This window comes from Myotis lucifugus, unplaced genomic scaffold (genome assembly GCF_000147115.1).
Source record: "Myotis lucifugus unplaced genomic scaffold, Myoluc2.0 scaffold_465, whole genome shotgun sequence".
Classification (NCBI taxonomy): Eukaryota; Metazoa; Chordata; class Mammalia; order Chiroptera; family Vespertilionidae; genus Myotis; species Myotis lucifugus.
Genome location: NW_005871513.1, coordinates 574,910 through 594,557, shown reverse-complemented (window position 1 = coordinate 594,557; position 19,648 = coordinate 574,910). Strand labels below are relative to the sequence as shown.

The 19,648-nt window shown below is 43.4% G+C and overlaps 1 protein-coding gene across 2 annotated transcripts in view; it reads right to left on the bottom strand.

The window, feature by feature from the left end:
• NUP188 (nucleoporin 188) overlaps positions 1 to 19,648 on the bottom strand; it is a 41,929-nt gene that overhangs the window by 7,814 nt on the left and 14,467 nt on the right. For both annotated transcript variants that reach the window (XM_006103168.2, XM_006103169.3), the window contains exons 12-30: positions 19,050 to 19,139; positions 13,891 to 13,956; positions 12,675 to 12,794; positions 11,986 to 12,112; positions 10,166 to 10,318; positions 9,842 to 9,968; positions 9,544 to 9,631; positions 9,380 to 9,456; positions 8,548 to 8,662; positions 6,662 to 6,782; positions 6,477 to 6,540; positions 5,587 to 5,715; positions 4,867 to 5,006; positions 3,958 to 4,064; positions 2,781 to 2,987; positions 2,507 to 2,676; positions 1,809 to 1,878; positions 1,368 to 1,435; positions 752 to 947 (exon numbers count right to left, since the gene is read on the bottom strand). In XM_006103168.2, the coding sequence (XP_006103230.1) occupies positions 752 to 947; positions 1,368 to 1,435; positions 1,809 to 1,878; positions 2,507 to 2,676; positions 2,781 to 2,987; positions 3,958 to 4,064; positions 4,867 to 5,006; positions 5,587 to 5,715; positions 6,477 to 6,540; positions 6,662 to 6,782; positions 8,548 to 8,662; positions 9,380 to 9,456; positions 9,544 to 9,631; positions 9,842 to 9,968; positions 10,166 to 10,318; positions 11,986 to 12,112; positions 12,675 to 12,794; positions 13,891 to 13,956; positions 19,050 to 19,139 (2,235 nt within the window). The remainder of the gene's footprint in view (positions 1 to 751; positions 948 to 1,367; positions 1,436 to 1,808; positions 1,879 to 2,506; positions 2,677 to 2,780; positions 2,988 to 3,957; positions 4,065 to 4,866; positions 5,007 to 5,586; positions 5,716 to 6,476; positions 6,541 to 6,661; positions 6,783 to 8,547; positions 8,663 to 9,379; positions 9,457 to 9,543; positions 9,632 to 9,841; positions 9,969 to 10,165; positions 10,319 to 11,985; positions 12,113 to 12,674; positions 12,795 to 13,890; positions 13,957 to 19,049; positions 19,140 to 19,648) is intronic.

Genomic DNA, 19,648 nt, shown 5'->3' with positions numbered 1-19,648 from the left:
CAACCACTGTGCCACAGCAAAGGCCCAAGGTCATGGGCAGTGTGGCACTAAGTAAACAAGTCACAGATGTTAAGAGTATGCCTGAAACAAGGGGCACTTATCAAGCTGAAGCAATTAATGAAGTCAAGGAATGAACCTGGGTTCCCCAGAAGGAACAGTTCAACATCCAGTCCTTACTACACAGTATGATGGTATCAAGCCAGAAAAAAATACCAAGAAAAAATGCAACCTCTTCTCAAATGTTAACTCTCTCTCTAAAAACCAATTCTCAGTAGACACACTGTACAGAGACAATGCCTCTGTTCTTTTTCTAAGACCAGGAATGCAGTTTCTAGGACCAGTGAAAACAAACAGCTCTCGACAGAGGCTGCTGCTACATCTGTTACAGCTACCTCACTAGTCAACAAATATTTACCTACTGTCCACAGGGCACACAGCATGAGACAATGCATGTGTATGGGAGGTAGATGAAGGGAACCCCAAGACCTATGCAAGGCTGTAAGACAGCTACAGGAATCTTTATGAAATGACTGAAGGGATTTCAAATCACTTCTCTGCACTTTTCATAAGGGTTTCTTATTGGACCTAATGTCATCAAATACCCCATATTAGCCCCCATTTTTTTACACAGAACCTGTTACATTTTAGCTCTCAGGGAAATACCCTGGCTCATTCTTCATCCCAAGGGGCTGTTAACTACTAGGCACCCCGGCACATGGTGCTGTGAAAACTCGCCCCAAGAGGTTCTTACGTGACTGGTGGCAATAATGAGAAGCATCCTCCAGGCGGAGACCAGCATCTGATACTCGACCAAGGAGGTACAGCTGCTGCCCTCCGTGTCGGCTGTGTGAACCGCCAAGGACTTGACATACCCTGACCAGTAGGCAAAGCGTTTCTCACTGGAAAATTTCTTGAGTGTATCTTTTAGTGACTGGTCTAGTGAGCCCCTAGAGTGTCAAGAAAACACAAAGCCTACCATTAGGTTTTAGAAAGGAGATGGGAATGTGATGGGCACAGACCCTTGTTGAGGCAGAGAAAGCAACCTCACATGGGCTAAAGGCAGACGGCTCCGGATCCCTCCAATGTGTGGGGCTCATGCTTCTTGCTCAACATAATGGGTTAGGCTGAGGCCTTTTCCAGGATTCCTCCTCCATAAAATCCCGAGCTCATGGAGTCGGCTTCACAATAACCCTTTCTGATAATCATAAATGCCATCAATGGACTGGCCAGGGACATAGCTCAGTAGCCCTCCATAAATGGCCCCAGTTCTCTCCTGACTCGGCTTGGACAGCCATGCACCCAGTGGTAGGCCACCGTGATCCCCCTCCCAAACCTTTAATTAAACTCTAAAAGGGGAAAGGACTCACTTAACTACATAGTATATCTCCAAGCATATTATCTTCATGATCAGGGCACAGGTTTCCAGGATGCTGGGCTGTGGAGGGAAGAGCAGAGCAGACACCAATCACAGGCGATCCTCTTCCCTTTGTCCCCCACAAAGGAACCTATTCCCTATCGCATGTGAATGGGCATCTGACTTGCAAGAACACAAGCGTCAGGTCCACAGTGTCTCCACGTCAGTGGAGAAGACCACGGAGCCATCAACACCGAGCAGGGCATGCCACCTTCCTTCCCAACGCAAGACCTCAAAGGGAGAGGAAGCGAGCGCTTCTCTGAGAAAGAAGTTTCTACTGAAGAAAGCACGCTGGTTGTTTACTCAGGGGAGGTATCCCTTTTACAGCTCCGTCTCCACAGCCCAGCCCTTCCTCCCAGGAGCTCAGTCACTGTCCACCCTCACCACAGCTTACCTCAGATGTTTCTGAGGGAGGAGAAAGGGTTCCAAACAGTGGACTTGTTAAATTCTCCCAAAACTTGGGTCTAAAAAGAAAATACATGTTGTAAATCACACTTTCTCTCACACAGTCCTTTCCCCCGCTCCCTTTCGTGGTTACTTCCTGTTTTTCCCGTCTCAATTCTAATGTGTCTCACAGGTCACTTGCTCCTACCGAAATGTAAAGGTTTTCCTCTTCAGAAACACAACTGTGTATGACAGAGCTGACCAGTAAGAACTCTCAGGGTTCCCTCCACTGTCCATTTCTGACAGCCCCACAAAGAAGAGAGCGAGGAGGGAAAGCAGGACACAGACTCCCATGTTTAGCCATGTTAAAGTTCCTTCCCTTTGTGCAAACGGGGCCCAGGACATAGGGTGTGTCATTCAGTTCACTGCTCAAGCAAGGCACACTCATCTGAACATACTGTTTCTCAAGAACAATGGGTTTGGGGGTTGGCAGAAGGCGGGAACTCTAATGTTAACACATCTTTACCTCAGAGCAAACATGACGCCTGCTGGTGGCAGCATTAAAAAGAATAGCTAAGAGTGACACTCCCATTCAGAGACCTGGGCACTGATCTGCTCGAAGATCCTTCCCAACAAATTGCTAAGATAGGAGCTACTGTTACCCCATCTCACAGGCACGGACAAGAGCTCTGGAAGAGTCAGACCTACTTGGTCCTGAGAACCAGCATGGCACTGTCCCGCCGGTCCTGCCACAGGGCATGCAGAAAGGCGATGGCTGCACGGTGCAGCAGGGGCGGGCACCAGTAGCGATCCTGCTGCTGGGAGTCAATCAGCTCCAGGACCGCATGGAGACAGCTCCACACCCCAAGGCTGAACTCCTACAAGAGGGGCAGGTGAGAGTTCAGGGCCACAGCCACTACCAGTAATTGCACACACAGAGCCCAGCACCCTCCTCCCAGTTTCGCCCCAGGTGCAGGCTCACCTTGGAGCCATCACTGCCATCCTTCACCTCCAGATTCAGAAACAGTTCAATGAGGCCTGGCTGAGTCTCTACTGCAACCGTGAGGAATTCCAGGATCATGACTTTGATGCGCATGTCCTCAATCTTGCTCTGCAATCGTGTCAGGAAAGCATCGCGAATGGCAGCCGCATCATTGCCCAAGCAGGCATACACTGACATCGGGGCCACCTGGTGGAGACCGGGACACAGGCTCAGAGCTCTACTTCCAGAAAAACCAACAGGCTCCTGCAGAAGGGTGCTGGAGAACTCTGAGAATATCCAGGCATATATAGCTCTGGGTTAAAAGGGACATCACCCCAAACTACAGCACAAGATGCCTATCCAGTCACAGGAAAAATAGTACAAAGATGCACAACCTCTCTCATGATTAAATAAATACAAAGTAAAACATGAGATAATATTGATTTGCCCACTAGCAAGGATTTTTAAAAAAACATGAAAGCATACGGCAGAGATACAAGACTTGGGTGTTAAGAGTATAAACTTTTGGAGGACTATTTGGAAATGACTGAAAAATTTTAAATATTCACTGACATCTATCTAAGTTTTAGAAATTGTAAACAAAAGTTTACAGAGTTCCCTGGATAATGTTAACTGCAGCACTGTTTATAGCAGTGAATGACAGAAACTAGCCCAAATGAATTAGGATGCATCCCCTCTATGGCATACCAGGCAAGCATTAAGGAGAAAGAAGTAGCTTCAAATGTGCCTGCATGGAAGACTGCAAGACATGGTGTTAAGTGGAGAAAGCGAGTTACAAAACAGGATGTGTAGGGGAATTCCACTTCTGAAAAGAGCAAAAGCACACACCCAACACACCCTTTACTACACAAGCACAGACAAATCTGGGGCAGTGCATACCAACCTGCTCATAGGGGATCTGGAACGAGGGGTCAGAGATACCTTAACTTTCTGTTACATTTATCTGTATCATTTAAATAAATATTTAAAAATAAGAATATAAGACTGTTGTAATGAAACAAAAATACCCTCATAAAACACAATGTGTGTGTGTGTGGCTACTTCACTTTAAAAGTCAGAGAAGTCCAAGTTAGCTGCTTCTCTTGGGAGAAGGCAAGAGTGGTCACCAACACAAAGTCAGTTTTCTGGGGCTTTGGTTGGTTAAGTGGGATCCTACCGTGGCCAGACGTTTCAGCAGCTGGATGGCCAGACGTGGCAAAGCTGGGTCATGTTTGTGGTAGATGTATTTGGCAAGAACAGCAATGAGGTTGTTCCCATGGGCACCTGAAGAAGCACAGGAAATATTTTAAACACCAACTGTGCCTGATTCAAGCTTTTAAGAGAGGGTGCTATTCATAAAGGCTCATTCATATGTGAGGGAATTGACTCGCAAGTACCTGAAGGGCCAGAGCGAATCCAGGTGGCCCTATCATTCTCTTTTTTTCAGTAGCTAAGGCAGGATTTGGGGACAAACAGCTCAATGCAATTTATTAAGAGTAAAAAGCAATACATTTTCAAGAAAATAGGTAGTCTTTGATCAAATAGGCTAGAAAAAGACATCGCACTGAAGCACTGCACTGACATGCAAAAATATTAATGCCAATATGATACAGGTAGAATAGGTCTGAGACATTATCCCAATACCTACTTGAAAATGAGCAAACTGGGTCCCAAAGAATTAAATGAGTATTTAAAGTCAAAGAGTAGTAACAGTCAATATTTAAACAGGAATTTCCAAGTTTTTCATTATAATCTTATAAGGCAGACACTACTATTATCCCTATTTTATAGACAAGAAACCTAAGGCAGAGATGTTTAATAATGTGCCCAAGGTCACACAATAGTTTGGAGCCACAATTTGAACGAAGGCAGCCTGACTGAACATGCGTTCTAATTATTCTGCCCTCAGGAGGAGGGAGAAATGAAATATGATCCAGTCCTCTTATTTCTAAGTCCAGGATGGGAGCTGGTGATCATTCCCAAATTTCAAGGAGTTAATCAGAAAATACCGTTGACCCCTAAAAACACAGCCTAAAAGTATGTACTTATGGGCAGAAACATTGCTAAATGGAAGAGAAATACATACCATGTTGGGTGAGAGCCTGTTCCAGAGGGGACACCACATTAGAAGGAGGTTTCAGCCGAATAACATTGTTGGTGATGGAGAATGCCAGTTTCACTGTCTTGATCAGCAGCTGGCCCTGCCCCTGGCCCTCTGCCCCATCACTAGGGTGCCAAATGGAAACCAAAGTTGATTCAGGCAACATGACTTCATTCACAACATATGTGCTCTCATGAATTAGATTCCAACCATACCAACCATAATCCCAGAGTTCAAATAGCTTCTGCTAGAGGCCCCAGGCCAAACTAGGAGACAGGAGGAGCAATCAACTCCCTCTGCTACGTGCCAGTCTATACAGCACCACTAGGTTATATACAGGCCATGTCCTAAGAGAAATAAGTTTATCTTTAAAAAGCTACTGCACGCCCTAACGGGTTTGGCTCAGTGGATAGAGCATCAGCTTGTGGACTGAAGGGTCCAGGGTTTGATTCCAGTCAATGGCACATGCCCAGGTTGAGGCTCGATCCCCAGTAGGGGGTATGCAGGAGGCAGCCAGTCAATAATTCTCTCTCATCATTGACGTTTCTGTCTCTCTCGCCCTCTCCCTTCCTCTCTGAAATCAATAAAAGGATATATAAAAAAATAAATAAAATAAAAAGCTACTGTGTGCTAACTTAAACTGGAGTTCTTAGAACATGCAGGCACAATAAAGGTAAATGGGGGAAGGTGGGGAGGGAGTCCTACCTGCGGGGCTGAGCAGCCATCACCATGTCGATGGTGTCCACGCCGATGCCCATGATATTGATAACTGTCTGTCCTGCTTCTGTGTAGGCCAGGCTACAGATGCAGAGGGACTGCAGGCTGGGGGTGTGGCTGGAAGACAGACACATTTTGAGTTACTAGGGAGCCACCAAGTCTATTACTGGAAGAAAAAGCAATTGTCCAAACCTAAACAACTGGACATCAGTGATACAGATCAGCTCTTGGCCAGACGAAGACACTCTGATCACTGTCTCTAAAAAGACTTGGTCTTAAAGATCACCCTGAGAATCGATCTAAATGTCCATCACTTACTGGATATGTTTACTGAAATGAATTATGATTAATTCACACATTGGAATGCCTGGAACCATTAAAACAAGGCAGATCTATATGTAGTGGCATGGAAATAAAGTTACAGAGCAGTTAGTATAAGCAGAGGAAGAAACCTAGAAGAATACACACTAACTAGGTAATAGTCATCTCTGGAAAACAGGTTTGCAAAGGGCATTTTGCACTGATTGAATATTTTCCAATGAATATGCATAACTTCTGAAAAGATCATAAAAGTGATATGAGCAATGCGGGAAAAATGGGGCATATGTAATACTTTCAACAATAAATATTTAAAAAGAAAAAAAGTGATGTGTGTATGTAACAATATCATTAGGAACAATCTTGTTCCCAATTCATTTGTTCTCTCTCAACAGGAAGAAAGAGTGAACAGTCCAGTGAAAAACAAATCAGAACCTCAAGAGATGGTTCTGGGCTCAGCCTGTGGAAGGCTGAGCCGGCTCCGCACAGCAGAAGCCCACGCTTCCCCTGGTGACTGGCCGCATCCAAGACCACCAAGCTCTAGCAATCGCCCCTCATACCTGCTGTGGTCTGTCTCATGGCACAGGTTCAGTATCGCATGAATCAGCTCCAGGATCAGGCAACCTAGACTCCAGAAAAGACAGAGGAATGATGTGGCCTTGTGTGATGACCCTTTCCCCCCAAAGAGAAAGATCTCCAGGGAGCCAATAACTCCGCAGACCTTCCCTGCCCACACCTTCCTTACCAATCTGCTCTCTCACACCGTGGGAGTTGTAGCGCCACTTGTGGTAGCTGGGAAGCATCTCCTTCAGCACAAACATGATGCAGGGCACCAGTCCTTGGCTCTGGGTACTACCAAGCTGTCCCTACAATACACCGTAGTGAGAGGGCTTATGCTATTTAAGGAAAATAACTTAATTAACGGAGATTTAACTTCAAAACCATAGGTCCAAAGGAATTCTGGGTAAACCTGAGTCATTAGTGGGGGGAAAAAAATCAGAACATTCTAGTGTAACAAGTCCAAGCTGTATGATTCTCCAGAATAGAGAAAAGGACTAAAAAGACGATGTGACTCTGTCACAAGAGGCACCTGCATGAAGGAGAGAAACAAAGGCTCAATCTGGTCAGAAAGGAGGGACCTTCAACATAAAGGCTATGGGACTGTCCATAATGGAGATGCTCATCTCATTGTGGTTATCACCAGCCATCCCCCCAACCCCTATCTCACTCCATCACTGGAATACCAGAAAGGAGATCTGATAATATTCTTTGTCCTAATATTACTCGTTAACATCAGCTACCTTATTTTTAAAATGGGGGTTTGGGGGACATCTCTGATACTTTCAACAATAAAGATTAAAAACATGTAAATAGAAAATGAGTTAAAATGGGGATTCTTTATATATAACATCTATATTTACATCCCTATCTCAATCGATAAAGGACTGTAACTATCTTTTGAAGCATTCAGATTGATTCCGACAGGCAGGAAGTGCCAAGTGCTTTTCACATACGGCCCTCTCAACAACTCCATGAGGTGGAGACCACTGATCATTCCTATTTTACAGAAATAGAGAAATTCTATACTTGCTCCAGGTTATGCAGCCAGTAAGTGGTCAACCTGAAATGTAAACCTAACTCTCTCTGACTCCAAAATCCATGCTATACCAGTATTTTTCCAACTGAGTTGTCATCCATCAGTGCAGCATTTTCAGCCTTTTTCATTTCATGGCACACACAAATTACTAAAATTCTGCAGCACATCAAAAAATATATTTTTTGCCATTCTGACAAAAAAACTAAATGGAAAAAAAGAAACATCAGAACACTGTAGTGCAATGAGTCCAATATAGTTTTGATTGATTCATACTGGATGGCTACTGTTGTGTTGGTTATTGTCATTCACTTGACAATCTAAGGGAAAAGAGGTCAGTGGCCCCAACTAAATAGATATTACATGTTTTAAAATTCTTGCGGCCCACTGGTGTGTCGTATGTAGCACACCAGCTGAAAATCACTGCATTAGTGGATTGTGAGATCACCGTCTTAGAAAATATCAAAGTGAATCTTGTGTAGTAAGAGTAGTGTCATATTGTGAGCGTGGCTGGTGTGACTGAGCATCAACCTATGAACCAAGAGGTCGAGGTTCAATTCCCGGTCAGGGCAAATGCCTAGGTTGTGGGCTTGATCCCTAGTGGGGGACGTGCAGGAGGCAGCCGATCAGTGATTTTCTCTCTCATCATTGATGTTTCTGTCTCTCTCTCCTTCCTTCCTTCCTCTCTGAAATACTAAAAAGATATTAAAAAATAACGAGTAGTGTCATATTGTGAAACTTGTTTTAGGAGTATATATATATATATATACACACACATGGATTTACTGGAACGTGATATAAAATAGACATAGTACCTTGGGCTACAGTCAAAATAGCTTGACACTCAGTGTATTACACCAAACGGCTTTGAGGATTAAATAATTTAGATAAAGCACCTACTATAGAATCTGGCACACAGTAAATACTCAGTACACACAAACTACTATCACCATAACTTCAAGCCAACTGTTCTGCCTGCAGACAAGTAGCAGGGGCAGGGAAATTATTCCAGATGATTCTATCTGACCAGATTTTACCTTGACAAGAGTGGTGATCAACCGGAGAAAGGCAATAGTGACCCCATACTCGCCCTGGGGCTGTTCACTATTCATCAAGAGGTTTCCGTACCCTCCAGCACTCATCCCCTCCGCACTGGCGAAAGACAGAGAGGCAGAGGGGAATAATGACGGGGAGATTTCAAGATTGCAAGACACTGTAATCACAAAACATTCTTATTATTGTTATATAGCTCGGGCATAAAATAGGAAAGCTCCGCAAGGAATTAATCACATTTGGCAATTTTATACCCAGGATAAACATTCAGAGCATGTTTTATTGATATACAACGTTAAGAGGTTTAGTGAAAAATCAAATAAGCATCAGGAAAACGTGATTGTCTTATAAGCAAGAGAGAGCAAGGAGAGAATGCTCAGGTAGTAAGATGGATCTCTGCATTAATAACTGGTCTATAGGAGAGCTGGAATATCCACGAAACAAGGAAAAGTACAGAATGATTTTGGCTTAAGAAAGGGAAGCCAAGCCTCTTGATCCGGATACCCCTGGATTCTCTAGGCTGTAAAGTTAATTCCCATGAACTAAGCTGGCTGCTGCTGAATGAGAAATAGCTCTCTCTGGCTTTAAAGACTGCAGGACCATCAGTGCTGCCTCGGAGAAGAGGAGCCTCTGGCCCCAAGGCCCAGTGTCTCCGATGCCTTGTCCTTATTCATCCCTCCTATTTCCAGAGGGCTGAATAGCCAAGGAGCAAATAGGCACAGAGAAGCTTCTTTAAACTAATGAAGCTAGCCTGGACCTGGTATGTCCGTGGTGCTCACAGGGAATATACTCTGCCCACCGTAAGACCTGGCTCACCTAATCATCTGACTCATGTTGGAGACCTGGTGGGCCATGAATGGTAAAAAGCCTGTGTGACGAAGATCAGTCCAGACCTGAGAAGGAAAAAGAAGAGTCCATGTCCCTGTGTTCTCAGGTACCAAGTGCAACATTTTGGGATTGCTCTGAAGACAGTATCATACCTTTGCGGGGTTCCGGGCAGCCAAAACGGTCAAACAATTGACACAAGAAGCAATGACATCCACAGGGGGGGAGATCACTGTTGTTAACCTGGTTGGAGAATGGTACACTATACTCAGTAAAATGAGTAATACATCCTGCTCCATCACAAATATTTTCCAGTTCTCTCTTCCCAAGTCCGTCTTCTCAGAAAGGATGATGAAAGGAAACAGCACTCAGTTGGGAACAGTTATCACACCAGAGCTTCCCACAGACAAACGTGTGTGGACTTGAACCCCACGGGTGTGAGCAGACACTCACCGCTGCAGCAGCATGTAGATGCGGGAGGTGATGGGCAGGAGACAGTCTGCTATTGAAAGATCTGTACTGATGACCTTATGGACCAGATCAATGATGGGTTTGACCCGCTGACAGTGCTGAATCACATCTGAGGAAAAAGGAAGCCTGTGACCTTACGGAAAACAATTCCTTTAAGATCACTGAATAATCTCTGAGACCCAGGTAACAAATGACACTAATCATAACCTGGATGATTCTGAATTTGGTTTTGAAATTCTCTGCCTATCCTCCAAATCCTCTAGGCATGTCCATTTTTCTTCCCTATAACAGTGTCTCCCACCTCACCTGCAGTGGAAACAACATGCAGCAGCATTTCAATCTCACAGGTAAAGAGGGTCCAGCTGCTATACGAGTACTCCCAGCGAACCAGGTAAGCCCTATCGTCCAGCATTACTTGGCCCACGGTGCCTTGAGGTATGCGAAGGTTGGTCTGACCCCCTAAGGAAGGAAGAGAAATTGGTCTAACACCTGAGGACACCACAGGAAGAGGTACCTCCTATCAGACACCAATGTTCAATCACATAGGCTCTCTTCCTAGTATCTAACATTGCTACACATTTTTCCATTAAAAAGAAAAAAGCCTCTTTTCATTTGGAGAAGTGAGTCTTTCCATGCGCCTAAAGACAGCGGAGTGCACAGAGTGGTATTACATTCACATGACTGTGGGAGACCACCTGATGGCACCATAGGTCAATGGCTAAGTTGGTGGTGGTGCCAGGGTTAGAAGAGCAAGGCTGTTCCTTCTATATTTTGCTCCTTTGAGCACCTGGAATACACATAAGCTTACAAGTTTTAACTGGTCACCCTTACGTACTGCACTGCCAGTAGGAAAATAAATCGGTACCTTTTCTTACAATTTGGCACTATGTATTCAAAACTTTTAAATTATTTTTTAAACTGTGGTAAAATATATATATAACATAAAATTTACCGTTTTAACCATTTGAAGTGAATAGTCCAGTGGCATTAAGTACATTCACACTTGTGCAACCATCACCACCATTCATCTCCAGAACTTTTTTCATCTTGCAAAACTGAAACTGTCCCCATTAACTGATAATTCCCTATCCCCCCATCCCTCAACCCATCACCCACCATTCTATTTTCTGTCTGAATGAATTTCACTCCTCTAAGTATCTCATATGAGTGGAATCATATATTTGCCCTTTTGTGACTGTCTTATTCAGTTTGCATGTCTTCTAGGCTCACCCATGTTACAGCATGTGTCAGAATTCCCTTCCTTTTTAAGGCTGAATAATATTCCTGTGTGTGTGTGTGTGTGTGTGTACATACAAACATATACATATGTATACACACACACAGATACACATTTTGTTTATCCATTTCATATGTTGGTGGACTTAAATTTTTATTGTGTATACCCTATTATCCAACAATCCCAAGGTATTCTATGTACTAAAAATAAAAGCACCAGTTTATTAAGATTTATGTACCAAATGCAGCATTGTTTTTGGTGGCAAAAACCTGACACAATCTAAATGTCCTTTAGGAGAAAAATAAAAAGTTATGGAACATCAAGAATAATTATGTAGTTACTAAAAAAAAGTCAGATCCATCTGTAATAACACTACGGTGTCGGGTGAATTTGTGAGTATACAGAAACATGTAAGAGGACATGGTAAACTCTTAACATTGATTCTCTAATGGAGGAAGTTCTGGAGAGAGAGAAACTTTTTAAAATGTATCTCTGCATTTTTTACCTTGTTACAATGAACATGCATTATGATTTTTTTTTTAATATATTTTGATTTTTTTACAGAGAGGAAGGGAGAGAGTTAGAAACATCGATCAGCTGCCTCCTGCACACCTCCCGCTGGGGATGTGCCCACAACCAAGGTACATGCCCTTGACCGGAATCGAACTTGGGACCTTTCAGTCCACAGGCCGACGCTCTATCCACTGAGCCAAACCGGCCACGGCAATGCATTATGATTTTTTTATGCATGGTTTTTTAATGCATGTTGCAGTCAAGGTGCATTTCTCTCTCTCTCCCCTCCTCCCCTTTCTCTCTATAAAAGTTAGTAAATTTAAAAAAAAAAAAAAGGAAAGAAAAAGAGGTTACTAAACCAAAGTCTTTATCTTACCAAGTGGGTAAAGGAGTTTGGGTGTTTGCCTCCGCCACAGAGTTCCATCTTCATGGGAGATCACATCATGGGGCTTATGCTTATAAAGCTCATTGTAGAAAGACATTTTATCCAAGAAACTATATACCTGCCAACATGCAGGAAAACAAACAGCCACACATTTAGCTAGGGCACATGTAAGGGGTTCCACATCTGCCCTTCTGCTCTTCCAGCCAGACTGTGTATGTGTAGACTCTCAAACTTCGTACAAACCCACCACTATAACTCTCCTGGAACTGCCTCTGCACTCCTTGCCAAATCTTCACCATTCTTTCATCTTCAACTCAAGGTCCCTTCCTCCCTCCCCCCTCCACAGATAGTTGCCTCACCTGAGCAGTATGGTCTGTACTACTCAAATGACATTTACTATACATCACCTGGCTTTATTAGCTATTTATTTCTTATTCTACTCTTCTCTTCCAATTGATATTAAGGAACTTTATATTTTGTCTTATTCCTACAGTACCTACTGTAAGGTACTTAATGAAAACATTTTTATTTAATTTTATAGAACTGAGGCACTATCTTAGGTATTTTCATTCAACTTCAGACTAATACTTGCCATGGCAATGGGATTTCGATGTGGAAAGCAGAAAGGATTCCCAAAAACCATCTCCCACTCTCTTTAGGCATCTAACTGAACAGCCTACCTTTTTGGCAGTAGACTTCCCTGATACGAGGGCCCGTAGCAATTGTAGGAGTGGGGAGAGGAGATGGGGAAACATTCCACATACACTGTCCAGAATGATCCCAAGACCAGAGGTTGGCTCCTATGGTGAAAGGGGAGAAATCACTGACCTTAACATTATCTACAAATTACCCTCTCTCTCTAGTAATTTAAAACTTCCATATTTCCACTAAAAAAGGCTATCAACAATTGACTCGGTTAGGACCTGAAAAGAGACTACTACTGCCTCCAGTGACCTCTTCTGGCAATCTTCTCTTGAGAAAGACAACATTGTTCACCTTTGCATGACAAGTTTCCACTAAAGTGAAAAACACCCAACTATTTGTCAGCATTTAGCCACCATATACATGCAACAGAGCCTCAATATAAATACTATTTCTCCCAGGAACACTGTGATTCTGTAAGACTTAAATGGCATATCAGGAAAAAAAGAACAAAATATACAAGGAGACTAGTCAGGCCAAAAAATAAGTACAAATTTATTCATCAGCTGGACCTTGAGACTTGAGGCTGTTGCCAATGCTAAGACTAAGTACTGGTACCCAGCATGTGTGGCTCAGTGGTTGAGGGTTGACCTATGAACCAGGAGGTCACAGTTTGAGTTCCAGTCAGGGCACATGCCCAGGTTCCAGGATCAATCCCCAGTAAGGGATGTGCAGGCAATCGATGTTTTGCTCACATCAATGTTTCTCTCTCTCTCTTCCCCCCTCTCTCTAAAAATCAATAAAATATCTTTAAAAAAGAAAAAAGATTACAGCAATGAGAGCATTTGAGATCTTGTTCCTTGGCATGTCTTCAGTTTGACTCAAATAAACTCATAATAATTCTCCAAAAAAAGTTACAGCAATACTGGTGCCTGCGACTCCCAATGTGAAAAAAGACTTAGTAGGCAGGATAGACAGCACACCGGTTAATAATGTAGACACAGACTCAGTCAGACAGAACTTGACCCGATCCTGGATGTCTAACTGGTTGACCTTGGACAAGTCACCTCACATCCCTGAGCATCACCTTTCCTCATATGCAAAACGGAGATAATACCGTCTACTTCATAGGTTTTTGTAAAGATTAAATAAGAAAATGGACATAAATGCTTAGTATAACACCTTTCACAAAGTGCTTAATAAATTCTTTTGTTACAGAGAGTATCATAGCATGACTCCCAATGACATACTTACTGTTCCCCAGAATAGTTCTGGAAGAGAAGGGTCTGCCAAGACTTCACATGCTGTGTCAATTATATCCTGTTGGGATAAGGGAGAGAAAATGGCTTGTTTTCCCTAGGTGAACCAGTCTATCTTTTTTTTTTTACTATATTCTGTTGAAATAAAAATACCAATGAGCCCGACTGGTATGGCTCAGTGGTTGAGCATCAACTATAAACCAGGAGTTTACGGTTCAATTCCCGGTCAGGGCACATGTCTGGATTGTGGGCTTCATCCCCAGTGGGGGACGTGCAGGAGGCAGCCGATCAATGATTCTCTCTCATCATTGATGTTTCTGTCTCTCTCTCCCTTCCTCTCTGAAATCAATAAAAACATATTTTAGTCCTAGCCAGTTTTGCTCAGTGGATAGATCATCACCTGTGGAACAAAGGGTCCCAGGTTCAATTCCGGTCAAGGGCATGTACCTAGATTGCAGGCTTCTCCCTGGCCTAGGCCCTGGTCAGGGCCCCTGCAGGAGGCAACCAATCAATGTGTTTCTCCCAGCCCTGACCAGTTTGGATCAGTGGATAGAGAGTCGGCCTGCGAACTGAAGGGTCCTGGGTTTGGTTTGATTCCAGTCAGGGGCATGTACCTTGGCTGCGGACACATCCCTAGTAGGGGGTGTGCAGGAGGCAGCTGATCGATGTTTCTCTCTTATTGATGTTTCTAACTAACTCTCTATCCCTCTCCCTTCCTCTCTGTAAAAAATCAATAAAATATATTTTTTTAAAAATCAATGTGTTTCTCTCACATTAATATTTCTGTCTTTCCCTCTCTCTTCCATTCTAAAATCAATGGAAAAATATCCTCAGGTTAGGACTTAAATATCTACACTAATAAAAAACAAACGTGCAAATTGATCATACCTTCGCTACGCCTTAAGCCACGCTCACCAGCCAATCAGAGCGACTATATGCAAATTAACCCAACCAGGATGGCGGCCGGCAGCCACAGAGCTGGAGCAACCAGGAGGCTTGGTTGCCCCAATGATGGAAGAAGCCAAGCTTCCCGCTTGCCACGGCCGGCTCTGAGCTCCACTCAAAGCAACAAAGTTTCAATTATAGAAGTTAAACAAACCCCAGATACCTGCTTTCAGCTGGCCATGTCCACGGAGCTGGAGCAAGCAGGAGGCTTCCCTCCCTCCCGCCCGCCCTGGCCGGCTCTGAGCTCCTCTCAAGGCTACAAAGTTTCAATTATAGAAGGTAAATAAATCCCAGAATAAAAAGAAAAAAAAGAAAAAAAGGAGAGGCTGGGAGCTTCCGTCGCCGGGAGGCTTGGCCAGCCTGAAAACGGCCCTCAGCCCCTCACCCAGACTGGCCAGGCACCCCAGTGGGGACCCCCCATCCTAAAGGGGGTGTGGCCAGCCTGAAAACAGCCATCAGCCCCTCACCCAGGCTGACCAAACCTCCATGGGGTGAGGGTCCCCACTGGAGGGGGGACTTGACCAGCCTGCAAACAGCCATCAGCCCCTCACCCAGGCTGGCCAGGCACCCCAGTGGGGACCCCCACCCTGAAGGAGGCGTGACCAGCCTGCAAACACCCATCAGCCCCTCACCTAGGCTGGCCAGGCACCCCGGCGGGACCCCTACCCTGATCCGGGACACCCTTCAGGGCAAACCAGCCAGCCCCCACCCATGCACCAGGCCTCTATCCTATATAATAAAAGGGTAATATGCAAACTGACCCTAACAGCAGAACGACTGGGAATGACTGGTCACTATGACACACACTGACCACCAGGGGGCAGATGCTCAATGCAGGAGCTGCCCCCTGGTGGTCAGTGTGCTCCCACAGGGGGAGCTCTGCTCAGCCACAAGCCAGGCTGATGGCTGCCAGTACAGCGATGGTGGTGGGAGCCTCTCCCGCCTCCTCAGCAGCACTAAGGATGTTCGACTGCAGCTTAGGCCTGCTCCCGCTGGCAAGTGGACATCCCCCAAGGGCTGCTGGGCTGCCAAAGGGATGTCTGACTGCCAGCTTGGGCCCGATCCCCCAGGGAGGGGCCTAAGCCAGCAGGGGGACATTCTCCGAGGGGCCCCAGACTGAAGAAGGGCATAGGCCGGGCTGAGGGACCCCCCCCCCAGGGCACAAATTTTTTGTGCCCCAGGCCTCCTAGTGCAGGGGTCCTCAAACTACGGCCCGCCGAAAACATTTATCCGGCCTGCCGGGTGTATTTGCCGCCGCTGTGTGCATAGGAATTTGTTCATAGTTTTTTTTTTAAACTATAGTCCGGCCCTCCAACTGTCTGAGGGGCAGTGAACTGGCCCCGTTTAAAAAGTTTGAGGACCCCTGCTCTAGTGTGTGTGTGTGTGTGTGTGTGTGTGTGTGTGTGTGTATAATACGCACCAATAATACCTCATTTAGTATGTCAAAAAGAACTCTGGGTTTAAAAAGTAAGATTACAGCCCATATAGGGTATATATAATATCTGTTGTATGCTGTTAGGCAAATTCTCTGAACTTCAAATTCTTTATCTGTAAAATGGTGACAATATTCTCTGCTTCACAGTATTGTCCTAAGGATTAAATGAGAATGTACAGGGAAGTGAACTGTAAATTTTCAAATGCCATGTAAATGTGAGCTATAACTAGGATCAGCTAAACTGTTCTAGAGAACAAGAATAATGCCTTTAAATTTTGTTTGTTTATTCTCACCCCAAGGATATTTTTCCCATTGATTTTTAGACAGAGTGGAAGGGATGGAGAGAGACAGAGAGAGAAGAGAAACATCGATGTCAGAGACACATCAATTTGTTGCCTCCTGCATGCACCACAACCAGGGCGAATATGGAGCCTGCAACCAACGTATGTGCCCTTGACTGGAATCAAACCCAGGACCCTTCAGTCCGAGGGCCAATGCTCTAACCCTGAGCCAAACTGGCTGGGGTTTTATTTATTTATTTATTTATTCATTCATTCATTCATTCTCAGCACCTAGCACAGGGCTTGGCACACACTGGGAATCTAATCAAGTCCTACTAACTCAGTTGGTTAGAGCATCATTCTGATATGCTTAGGTTGCAGATTCAATCTCCGGCCAGAGCACATATAAGAATCGACCAATGAATACATAAGTGGAATAACAAATCAATGTCTCTCTCCCTCCCTCCCCCTTCCTTCTCTTAAAAAAATCAATAAAATACATTTTTAAAAAATCCAAGTACTAGGTATCTTGCAATCCTAGTATGTTAATACCAATCCTCCAGGGGTATAAAAGAATCCAAATGTGACCAGAATTTTGGAAAAGATGCAAAACTTGTTCTAAGCCTCACAGCGGTTCTCAACCTGTGGGTCGCGAACAATGAAAATACATCCTGCATATCAGATATTTACATTACGATTCATAACAGTAGCAAGATTACAGTTATGAAGTAGCAACGAAAATAATTTTATGGTTGGGGATCACCACAACATGAGGAACTGTATTAAAGGGTCGCGGCATTAGGAAGGTTGAGAACCACTGCCTAGAGCTTTGGAAATTGATTCTTTCAATTAACATCAAATGTTTTTCTCTCCAATGATAAAACATTTTCATCAAATTCATCAATTTCTTTAATTTCCATAACAAGTCCCTAGTTATTAAAAATGAATACAATGACTTCGCCATAAAAACCTACTTTAAGACTCATTGGAGAAATGGCAGATTCCAGGTGTCGGGCAGGAATCATGTAAGACAATCCTGCAACAGTTGTCAGGCCAGAAAGCATCAGAGCTATTAAAATATGTGAAACAGATCCAGAAGCTAATCTAAAAAAGTTTTTAGTGCCCTAACCGGTTTGGCTCAGTGGAGAGAGCATCAGCCTGCGGACTGAAAGGTCCCAGGTTCGATTCTAGTCAAGGGCATGTACCTTGGTTGCGGGTACATCCCCAGTAGGAGGTGTGCAGGAGGCAGCTGATCGATGTTTCTCTCTCATCGATGTCTCTAACTTTCTATCCCTCTCCCTTCCTCTCTGTAAAAAATCAATAAAATATATTAAAAAATAATAATAATAAAAAATAAAAAGTTTTTACTGACCAAAGATGGGCCAATCTGAGCATAAGAATAATAACTCCAATGGGTTAATTAAAACAAAGCTAATGTGTTTATCATGAGTTCACACTGATATGTAAAAATTTTGACCACCTTTGGAAAAGCAGAGTATCAAATAGTTAGAGAGAGCAAAAAAAATCTTAAGCTGAGGTATAACTGACATACATTACATTAGTTTCAGGTGTACATAATAATTCACTATTTGCATACATTGTGAAACCAATTTCTTTTTTATGACAATGTTCCAACCACTAAACACAAGAGGAAAGATAGAATTAGGGCAGTGCCATTTTGTAAACCCTAGAGAACTACAGAACTAGACAATGATGTGGCTTGTGGCTACCATAGCGGACCACACAATTACAAACTAAAAGAAATTTGACAGATTTATCAACTAATAATGTGTAGACCTTGCTTATTTAGATTCTTTTCCAAACAAACTTATGACAAATTTATGAGATTTATAAGATAATTAGAAATTTGATTCCTGATTTGATATATACAGATATTGTTTTTAGATATAACAATGATTGTGAAGGTTTACTAAAATATTCATGAAATGAAATGTCTGAATTTGCTTCAAAATAATCAAGAAGGGCAGGGGCGAAAATGAATATATCAGCTGTGAAGCTGGTGATGGGATCAGGACGGTTCATTATACAATTTTTTCTACTTTAGTGTAAGTTTGAAATGTTTCTTTTTTTAAAAAATACTGCAAAAGAATTTTTATTAGCACCCACAGATGTTTAGGACAGATGCACTAGAGTAAAAAAATGAGATTACCAAACAGTTTATACATTGTGATTCCATTTCTAGAGAAGAATTATTCTGTTTTTACATATGTATACAGAAAATATTTTGAAGGAAACCCAATAAAATGTTAATAGGTTATCCTGTGGGATAGGAATACACATTTTTCTTTTTATCGGCACCTTCTGATTTTTGTATCATTAATATGTATCATGTGTATAATACAATGAGTGAAAACAAATAGCAATACACCTGAGATATATGGGTATGTGTTTTATCAGCTCCAAAGTGACATCTTGGGGATATGATTGCAAAGCTGGGCAGTGCAGCCAGCCTCACAAAAGCCAGACACTGACCTGCTGATTGCCCAGTGTGTGTAGCTCCAGCGAGGTCAGCACGAAAGAAAGGAGTCCATAGACACACATGCATGCGGTGCTGGTGGTGCACTGTAATGGCAAAGGAGTCAGTGAATAATCTGAATAACTCATTCTTTCCCAGATTCAGCATAATCCTATCACATGGATATAGTCCCTGTGAAAAAATGGGAAGGGAAACTGAGGCTTCGTAATTTTCCTAATTTAGTCCCAAGATCAGGAAGACAAAGGAAGAGAAAGCAGGAACCAAAAATATTACAAGACCCCAGCCGGTGTGGCTTAGTGGTTGAACACTGATTGACCCATAAACCAAGAGGTTGCTAGTTCCATTCCCGGTCAGGGCATATGCCTGGATTTCAGGCTCAATCCCCAGTGGGGGGTGTGCAGGAGGCAGCCAACTGATGATTCTCTCATCGATGTGTCTATCTCTCTATCCCTCTCCCTTCCTCTCTTTCTAAAATCGATAAAAAAACATATTTCTAAAAAATATTATAAGAAAAAAATCAAAAGAGAATCATTTCCAAAATGATCAAAGTTTCCATGGGGAAGAAAATCACATCCGGCCTACAAAAAGGATAGCT